This window comes from Vollenhovia emeryi, unplaced genomic scaffold, assembly GCF_000949405.1.
Source record: "Vollenhovia emeryi isolate VEMERY1.0 unplaced genomic scaffold, V.emery_V1.0 DF939242.1, whole genome shotgun sequence".
Taxonomy (NCBI): Eukaryota; Metazoa; Arthropoda; class Insecta; order Hymenoptera; family Formicidae; genus Vollenhovia; species Vollenhovia emeryi.
The window spans coordinates 492,011-502,474 of record NW_011967124.1 but is presented as its reverse complement, the minus strand read 5'-3'; the positions used below and the strand labels follow the sequence as shown (position 1 = coordinate 502,474).

The 10,464-nt window shown below is 29.3% G+C and overlaps 2 protein-coding genes across 6 annotated transcripts in view; one reads left to right on the top strand and one right to left on the bottom strand.

Annotated features, from left to right (window-relative positions):
• LOC105560102 (chitinase domain-containing protein 1) overlaps positions 1-5,883 on the top strand; it is a 9,747-nt gene extending 3,864 nt beyond the window's left edge. Inside the window, exon 7 of one of the 3 annotated variants that reach the window (XM_012008903.1) lies at positions 5,642-5,883. In XM_012008903.1, the coding sequence (XP_011864293.1) occupies positions 5,642-5,645 (4 nt within the window). In that variant the 3' untranslated portion in view covers positions 5,646-5,883. Of the gene's footprint in view, positions 1-136; positions 414-5,641 lie in introns of those variants that run through there. The other 2 variants (XM_012008901.1, XM_012008902.1) reach the window with 2 other exon arrangements.
• Positions 287-5,311, bottom strand: LOC105560103 (estradiol 17-beta-dehydrogenase 11). 3 transcript variants are annotated; one of them, XM_012008904.1, is made up of 9 exons: positions 4,843-5,311; positions 4,157-4,334; positions 3,220-3,476; positions 1,859-1,983; positions 1,442-1,552; positions 1,123-1,284; positions 912-994; positions 705-824; positions 287-616 (listed from the first exon to the last, which is right to left on the bottom strand). In XM_012008904.1, the coding sequence occupies exons 2-9, from the start codon at positions 4,165-4,167 to the stop codon at positions 472-474; spliced, it is 1,014 nt and encodes a 337-aa protein (XP_011864294.1). In that variant the 5' UTR covers positions 4,168-4,334; positions 4,843-5,311; the 3' UTR covers positions 287-471. The 3 variants fall into 3 exon arrangements, with proteins under 3 accessions (XP_011864294.1, XP_011864296.1, XP_011864295.1); XM_012008906.1 differs by lacking the exons at positions 4,157-4,334; positions 4,843-5,311 and adding an exon at positions 4,023-4,044 and having other exon boundaries at positions 291-616; XM_012008905.1 differs by lacking the exons at positions 4,157-4,334; positions 4,843-5,311 and adding an exon at positions 4,004-4,022 and having other exon boundaries at positions 291-616.
• Positions 5,884-10,464: the final 4,581 nt, after the last annotated feature.

Sequence of the window (10,464 nt, the reverse complement as noted above, 5' to 3'; positions counted from 1 at the left end):
TCTCTCTCTCTCTCTCTCTCTCTCTCTCCCTCTCTCCCTCTCTCCCCTCTCTCCCCTTTTAACTTATTTATATTATAATTGATATGGAAAATGTAAACAAACTTTTTCTTCTAATATTACATTTATAAATTAATAGCTTTATTTCAGATTAGCTACAGGTAATGGTTATGTCTTCTATCCTACATTATATTCAATTCAAGCTCGATTAGAACTTGCTAACGAATTGGGTACAGGAATCTCGATTTGGGAATTAGGTCAAGGATTAAATTATTTTTATGACTTAGTATAAATTGTTGTATGTATACCTTTCCATTTTATATAACCAAAATTTTGTGATATCTATGTATACAAAGATGTATACATGTATACGTAAGAGAACATTTCGAAATATATGTTTCAATAAGCATATAAAATGTTTGTATATTATTAATAAGAAATATATGTATATATTTTTATGTGCCTTGTATAACTTTAATGCATGCATATATCGTTATAATTCCTTGTACTATTATCATTACTTGTGTCACTAGATTCACGACCTTTGAATGTCATCATGATTTGTGGTCCTTTCAAAATGTGATACATTAGTGCCCAGCTTATTTTCATCGGTAATAAGCTAATGAACATGACAAATATTAACAATTTAAATATATATATATATATACATATGTACATATATGCAATATTCTGATTATTATACTCACCTCTTAAACGGCAGTAAATATCTTAGAACTTTAGGTAATACTATCAATGTTTCGTTTGCTAATACCCCTGCTAGCATTTCTTCGGCAACATATTCTGGTTCAAGCATTGGCATCAATCTGCTGGAAATATTATTTTATTTTAAAATACTTTACGTAAATAACTACATAATTTTCTCTTCGGCAATTGCATTATATATTTTCACAAACCTAGGTTTCACTCCATTGAACATTCCCGTGTTAATAAGATAGGGGCAAACTAAAGTCATATGAATTCCTTCATACCCATGCACCTTAAAATATAATAATATTATTTACTAATATAAATATTAAATATATAGCATATAATAATAAAGTGATAAAAATGACAATATAAAATGATTATATTTGTTTTATTCAATAATCATGTATTCTTACGTACTTTGAGTTCAGTAAAGAGACTCTCATGGCATCCAATAGTAGCAAATTTTGTTGCAGAATAATCTGTACAATTGTAGATTCCTAAAAGTCCAGCGACGCTCGTTATCGTCACAATATGACCATGATTATTTTTCATCATATCCTTCAAGAATGACTTTGTAATCTATGGAAAAGTATTAACTATATATATCGGATTTTTGTGACAAAATGTCTTATATGTATTTATGTTGAGTACGAAATTATTAAGTATAGATGTAATGTCGCTGAAAAAAAACCGTTGTAAAAAACATGAGAAACGCAAATTTAATGTTAATACTCACCCAGTAATGTGAGAGAATATTTACTTTAAAAGTTTTTTCAATTTCGCAGTCAGGTAATTCCATAAAAGTTTTCCCGTATACATATCCAGCATTATTTACTAATAGACTTACCTATAGAAATTATTGTTTATTTGATCAATTTTATAAAAAATTATTATTTAAAAACACTTTAGCTGTGCATACATTGCGAATATATTTTTAACAATTATGATAGGATATTGAAAGAACATTTTGCGTGTTTATATCATTGAAAATTATTGTAAATATTGCATCGCAAGAAGGATCCGTTTCACAATGAATCATTTTACGACTTTTCATTTTACAACAGCTATTTTTATCAAAATGGGTATAAATCAAACATGTGTTTAAGTATTTAACCACACATACTTTACTTCGTTTAATCAACATTTTACTTACATTTCCGACTTCAATCTGTACTGCTTTTGCTGTATGATACACTGCCTCTTTATCAGCTATATCGCAATAATATGTCCAACATTTTCCATTATTTTTTTTAATCTCCTCTGCAACTTCTGCAAGACCTGCGTTTACCATTTACATATATACATGTATTTACACACTTAAAAATTTATTAGAAAGGAATTAAATCAAGTGTATGTGCTTTTTAATTACTGTTAAAATATATACATATTACCCATACATTTGTATGCATATTACAAGAAGATTGTTAAACTTACATTGTGTGACAGTATGAGTAATTATTAATCACTAGTTAATAATTACCCGTACACATATGTTCAAATAGTTCTAAATCTACATCTAAAAAAAAGATAAAGTTATTGATTTCATAAGATTAAACGACCTACACTGGCCAATGTTTTTATTCAAAAACTGATTATACCGTTTCGGCCCCAGATTTGGGCCTTTTTCAAGTGATCTGTAATCGCAAATTGCAAATTATAAAACAATGCTGAAGGCCTATCGCAAATCAACTATAAATTCATACCTGAGTAATAAATATACTGTGTCATTAGTCAATTGTTTGGCCAATACCATTCCACTGTGATAAATTGAGTAGAGACAAGAGGAAAGTCATTATAATGTAACACACTCAACTAACATGTTCAATAAAAACTTACATGGTGGTCAAGTAGATTTACACATCTTTGTTAGAAGAAAGGTAAAATTGATTGAGAAACAACACGATGTTCACGAAATCATGTCGGAGATAAAAATTGATTTCACAACTGTGTCGCGTTGGAGACTAGCACATAAATAAGATTAAAAGTATCATGTACACATTGTACACAGAAATTATAAATACCTACTATCGACACAAAGAAAGTCACACGTATTCAAGGACTTAGTCATATATACTGATTGTGAGTTTAAGTTTTCAGTGTCACGTTTTAAATTAATAGCATTTTTATGTTTTTTTAATAAAAACCATTTCAGCAACCTCACGTTTAATTTTCTATTTTTCGTTATGTAATATTTTAGGTTCCAACCAATTAAAATCGTGTTCATGATTGAGGCGATGCTTGCTAACGACCGAGAAATTATTTTCATGTTTCTCTCAATATCGTTGCAGTGTTCATTAACGTTGACAGATCTAAACGGATAATAAGTATCAGTATCAGTAAATATCAGTATAAATATTGTTCTATATTTTCTATAAGAATTGAAAAACAAAACATCGCAATAATCTTTTCTTTTAGATATAGGTTTAGGATTACTTAAACATATGCGTGTAGTATATGTGTAAGATTTTATTGAAAAAGAAATGATTATTTACTCGAATTGACCTGATCTCTCACCATTTTTGTTGATGTCCCAAACGACTACGTGTGCACCGAGTTTGGCAAATTTGATTGCGATTAGTTTACCAATTCCGCTAGCACCACCCGTAATAAGAGCAATTTCACCCTTGATTGATTTTGCTCGATATCGGCGAGGAACTAGTGTTAGCACTATAGTCTCGATGAAATAAAGTATCGCCATGCTGATAAACAGCAATAGATTGTAGATTATATGCATGCTTTCCTTCAGATTCATCATTTTATGATTTAATATTCTACCGAAAAACATTATACAATTATTAATTATCTTAAGTAATGATCTTCATTCCATAATAAATATATTATTTTATTATCGAATTCAAATCGACATAATTATAAGGTTGAACGATTCTAAATTTAATTATTACAATTATTAAATAGAAAAACAGCACTAAAAAATCAAATATATGTCGAATTATTTTCTCTAACGTAATACAGATATACATAAAAATATTTGCATCCGTTTTCTGCTCTAATTCTGTTAGATGTTGCAACTTGGTTGTTATGTTAAATGGCATATCATTAGCATATGATAGTTGGGAGAATATTATTATTAATCGACAACTCGTGACGTTAACAATCAACCTTTGAGTCTTTAGATTTATAATTTTAAGTAGAAATTAAAATTAGAATATTATTTCAAGCTTTTTATATTATATAAAGCACATAGAAAATATTTAAAAAATGAAATATATTGGTATACATATAGATAGGTATATAAAACACATTCAAAAACACGAAAAAATACGTAATTGCCACAAACAGTAAGACATTTAACGAACATATCAAAGCGTCTTGTATTGTGGAAAGCTAATGTGGCACTAAGGATGTTAAAGTCGTTCGGTCGGATACAAGATAAGAAGCGGGGATAGGGCAAATGAAAGTAAAATACAAAAATAGATTAGGTGGTGCGTACAATTTTATCATAGATAGCGCCAAGGTTGTCTGTATCTTAATTGTTGCAAGTTTATCGTGTGCTGAAGAAACTTTTTTTATGTAGAATATTTCCGCAATAAAAGGTCAAAGTCTTAAGACATTAAGACATGCGGAAATTAATAAAATTTAAATGTTTACACATTACACCTCTATTATTTCTGCAAAAATGCAAATTTACATTAGTTTTGTTTAAATTTTCATGTATTTTTTTAGGCCAATTTTTATTTATGCCGTATTTAAATATATATTCAAAAATCATCAAATCATAGCAGTTTAGATAAATTCAACGACTGGCTGCTGACTGGTGAAAGCCAGCTAGTTAGATGGAAAGTTGTACCTTTCATTCAAATCTTCTAATAATCTATGAGAGTATAAAACACTAATCTCTTACTTATAAATTAATTTAAAAAATCATGGAAATTATTACAAAAATTTGTTTTATATATATATGCATATAATGATTTCATATTTTATATAAAATATATACCTTGAATATATTTGAAATTTTTTAACCTTTAATTTTGTATTTTATATGTACTACATATATATATATTTCATTTTGTTTTTATACGCTTATTATACATTAAATACATATAAAAATAAGTACCTATTTATTTAAAATTTCCTTTAAAAAATATATAATCTATTAATCTTGCAAATAATTACCTTTTGTTTAATATAATGTCCAATCATTCAATATTTAGTATGTCATTGATTCACTTCAGTTCTTCACAACTTTAACGCAGGTATGTTAAAATCACAGTTTTATATAAAAAGTATATAGGATACGGAACATAAAAATTCTATGTGTCACCGTATTTGGTTAAATTACTTTCTTGCACTATTTTTAAAACAAAGCAAGTATGTACCTATGTTTCACAATGTGCACTAGGTGACCGGTAAATGTTGACTGTGGCTTCTAGTGCGCCCGAATTACCGAGTGCACTGTGGAAACGTCGAAGAAATCGTGAGCTTGGCTATAGTATGTACACGCTATCCGTCTATGCAGACAAGAAAATAACTAGAGAGAGTGCAAGATTGCGGAGACGTAAGATTTTTGAAAAGGAAGTGATTAAGAAGGAAATTAATAGTTTAACAAACTTGACACATTGTAGTTACATCTTTAAATAAAATATTGTGTACTTTTTACGAAATATATATTGTCTACATATCGTCTATATACATATATGGCATACATCAATATCTCTTATTTATTATAAATTTATCCAAATCATCTTTAACCATCTTATATAGATTATCCTCTAACTCTCTACTTATTCCCCTCTTCCCTCTAATTATTTTTAATGACCAGGATGAAGGATTATTAACGAGAGATATATCTATTCCTTTTAACACACACAGAGAGAAGAGAGAGAGAGAGAGACTTTTTACACTTACACTCCCTGTACTGTCAGTCTTTTTTCTAATTAAACAAAAGTATATACTTACTTTATTTTGAATACAGATAATAGAAGAAAGTAGCTGAAACGGATACAGTGAAACTTCGTTCCAGTACGTAACCTGTGATTACATTGTTTACATGATATGACGGTAAATGTATGTATACATTGCAAAATCTACGTTGTGACAAGTTCTCCAAATTGCATCTCCTTGTTTTTAGAATTTGATGGAAAAAATTAATAGTTAACGATTGCATTATATTCCTTTTAAATTTTAATAAACTAAAACACGACAATACATAGAGCACATCAGTTTCTTTTTCTTTTTATTTGTACCAATATTTAAGAAAAATTGTAGGTATTACTAACTCATGCATATTTATGTTAAAGACGTAATCTTTTTATATATTTATACTAGAATTAGTTACTAACAATTGCTAACTAAAATAAATTTCTGTTAAATTTACAAAAAGATAAATAATAAAACAATTGCATTGCTGTGCATTTTTCTATAAAAAATCAACATAATCGATAATTCTTAAAATAAAATCATGTAATTTTTCTTACACAATTCTTCTAATCCAGATTTATTAATTTAATTTAATTAATCCAAACTTATTTTTGTTGTATAAACGTTTTTATATTCTTATAATGCACTAATGTTTGTATCTCTCCAGAAGCATTGCATAAAGTTTTCGTCAACTAAGCAATTTTGTCATTAAGTGACATTGCGTAAAATCAGACACTGTAAACGTCCAGTAAATATCGCGTGCTTACTAACTACTCCCGTAGAAAGCCGTTTGATTGCTTAAATCCTTGGACTGTGTGAAAAATGTATATTGGTAAATATTTTTGCTTTTCATTGCTAAATAATGATAGATCTCTCGACTATCTTTGAACATGATATATTTTGGTCAAAGAAATAGTTATTGTATTTTAATTAATCATAGACAAATGCATAGTATTATTGTAATTTTGCAATAAAAGAGATATATATTCCGGGTGGATTAAATAATTATTAAAGTAAATTTCAAGAGGCTGCATACAAAGTTTTGCGATTTCTTCTCATTGGGAGAAATGTAGATAAATTGAAGGTGGAAACATTTCCCCACCTGAAACTGGTGAAAGGATGACGCTGCCAAACTGGGTCGCTTACAATTGACTTGATCACGAAGAGGAGAAAGAAATATAAGAACAATATGCGATATTAAGTGCAATGTTTTATGCAAAACCTGTGACAATGTGCCCAACGAATGTACAAGATGTAGAAAAAAAGATAGAAATTGTCGTCTATGTAATATTATTTTTTACATTAGAATGTTATATCCAAACAATATCAAGCATAAAATTTTATCAGAAGAAATAAAGAAAATAATATTAATATTAATAATAATACTAATGAAACAAATTTTTTAATTTATTGGAATGTTAAAAAATACTTAAACATTTTTGACCATATCTGGCCATTTTAATGGTAAATTATCACGACGTTTCGACCATGGGTTTTGGTCCTTTTCAAGTGATCGTATCTGTTACAACTGCTGAAAAGGACCAAAACCCATGGTCGAAACGTCGTGATAATTTACCATTAAAATTGCCAGATATGGTCAACCAATTTTGATGTTTTTAATTTTTGCTGGCGACCCTGAAGAATTTCCGATCAGTTAAACATTTTTCTTTATTTCATTTTATCGGCAACCGGGTCTGAGATTTCCCATATACTGATAGATAAGATTTACAACTACAACATACTGAATGTTTTCTACTTTTGTTCGATTTATGCAGCATAATTATGCCATTATCTAATATAAATAGCTCTGTTCTTTTCACAGCGAATAATCAGTTATGTTTTTCAGTTATATATCTCCTGTAAAAATATCACTGATTTTGTTTTTCTTCGGATTTAAAAAGCTTTGGATAATGATCTTACATAACAAAATAATTTTGTCATATATGATTATGGAACTGACCAATCACAACTATTCTTCAGAAGAATGGAATGACTGCGATTGGTCAGCACCTTAATTATTAGGGTGCCGTGTAAACGTATGTCATGGACTGCTAGTTACCCCCACTTTTCCTGTCTTTACAATGCTTTGCTGTGTAATGGACATGAATCGCGCCCCCAGGACTTAAACGGCAGAAAATGGAAACATCAAGTGAGATATTCCGATGGTAAACAGAGTTTGGTTTTAACCGGCTATGTGACCAACCAATAGTTTCAATGCAATTCTTTTCAAAATGTAGGCTGCATATGCGACTGCTTTCTGAAAGTCTTACCATATTTTCTTGACTATGACATGAACTAACGAGGACTTCTATCCACTTCTCTCGAAGAAGAGGATTTTTTGGAAATCTATTTAATAATTTAGTATTAAAATTTAAAGAAAAATTTAATTATACGTCTTAATATAATTAATTGATGTATTATAAAAATAATTAGGCTTGTTTTCTATTTCTGCACTGGTGAACTAATGCAGTAAGCTAGAATGAAAGAACTTTGAAAATATATTAGATCTATAAATCACGCGTTCGATCGTTTTATTAACAGAGAATGCTGAATCATTAATCTAATCTTGAAAAAGACATATAAGAGGTTTATTGCTGTCAGTTTTTTTTTTTGCAAAACTGATTGATTTTCTTGTTTTGCTTATTCCTTACTGTAAGAATGCTACTAAAGTACAGATCTCGTGTTTCAAAAGCTGTTAAGGATATACCATGTTACGAATAAATATCAAGATAAAATATATCAGAATATACTAAATAAATTTTTATAAAAAATACATATTTAATTTTACTTTTACATACATATCACAATTTTTTTATAATAAAATCTCAAGTATAAAGAAATTTATTTTATACTTTAATTTATTTCTGGGCAGAATTTTAGGTATTATAATGTCAGCTGTACTTAGTATATGTTACTTATGTGGCTATGTCTTCTCGTATCATTCTATATGCGACTTTTATTGTACTTTTGGTAGGTATAGTTCTGAAATATCACAGCAGGATTAATTAATCTGTTTAACGGTACCACATACTAATTATTAAAAATTTATATGGAAAGTTTTCAATGTGAGATTATCTTGCAAACCTAAATATCTTTTAAAGCTGTCGTATCAATATGTTCCACATATTTTTCAGACCTCTAGTTGTGCCAAATATTTTCTTTATTCGGATATTGTTTTCGAGAAAATCTTTTACGAAACCCGCTGTATATGGTAACATGTTTTTGAATTTGCTACGGTTTTTAGCAATCTTATTTGGATATTCAGGTTCCTAAACATTAGCAACATGTATTGGTTATCTATTAATTCTATTATTTGCTTATTTATGAATCTATAAAAATAAATTCATAAAGATAAAGTGATATCAGATATAGCAACTAGAAAAGATACGCCGCGATTAATTTTTATACCACGCCAATATACGGAGTAATTATAAAGTGACCAATTTAATTATCAGCGTAATTGGAAGACATATGGAAAACTAGTTTGTACTGTCATGTTTAGTACAATGGGGGACATCATATAATGGATTATTCTATGTGTGGAGGCGGTTGAGGACATTTCAAGGTCAATTCTTTTTTTCTTTTTCTTTTTTAACGAAACGCTATATTTTTTCTGTAATGATATGATGGTCCTTTTTAAGACAAGTTCTATTGACATTGTACATCGCACATAAGGACACTCAAGGTCACAAACACATAGAAAAATGAAGTCCAATTGTGCATCTTATATTTCACAATAAATGTTGAAAATTTTGTCCTTAGACTTGACACAAATTATTCCCGTGTGTCAAATAATTCGCTGTTCTTCTTAGTACCTGTAACAAAACGTTTTCCAATGCTTTAGTGATTCAAACAATCGTATTATCACGAGTTGTTGTAGGTTGTTGTAGGTTTACGGTATACAATGCCTTTGATCCCTATAAAAAGTAATCCCTATAAAAAGTAATCTAGAGGTATAAAGTCAGGTGAATGAAGTGACCATGCTACCTAGTAAGCCCTTTCCATCTCGATGTAGATATTTTTAATTCAATAAAATCTGTACTGCCCTGGTAGCTGGTGCTTCATCATGTTGAAACCACATTTGTCCTCGAGTATGTAAATCTTCATTTTTTAGCAATACTGGTAAAAATAATTCTCAAGGAAACTGTGGTAAATTACACTATTTAGTATCCCTTCGAATGACCGTTCAATATTATGGATTATATCATGAGCAAGCAGGAATTACAGGATATACAATTAAACTTAATTTTTCTGTGTGTTTGTGACCTTGAATATCCTTACGTAATAAACCATTAAACTTGTCTTGAAAAGGGCTATAATATTATGATGTAAAAAAATATAACATTCTATTTGAAAAAACTCAAGCTTGACCTTGAAATATCCTCAACGCCTCCACCCATAGAAAAATCGTTTCCACCATATGATGTCACTCTTTGTACCGACCATGTCGGTACAAACTACTTTTCCTTATGTCTTCCAATTTTGCTGATAATAAAATCGGCCACTTTATAAGAATCACCCTGTATAACATATTCTGTAAAATATCGATTTTACTTTATAACGTATTATCCTACTACAGTTAAACTTGAATTATCTTGCTCCTTCTTGTATCACACTAGTGTGCAAAAAATGGTTTTGTACTGATGTTTATTATTTTTGTTATTAGATACCTACTAATATAATGTTCTATAGTGGTATAAACTCTTGTAGAAAGAAATTTGTTTATGCACATTGTTTCATACGGTTGTGCATGGCAACACAATAGCACTATACATACACGCGAAGACACGCATGATTCTAGATATACATGCATGCGATTTCTGCAACGACCTACGTCTCGCTGGCTCGACGATCATTCCGAAGTGAAGGTACAGCCAA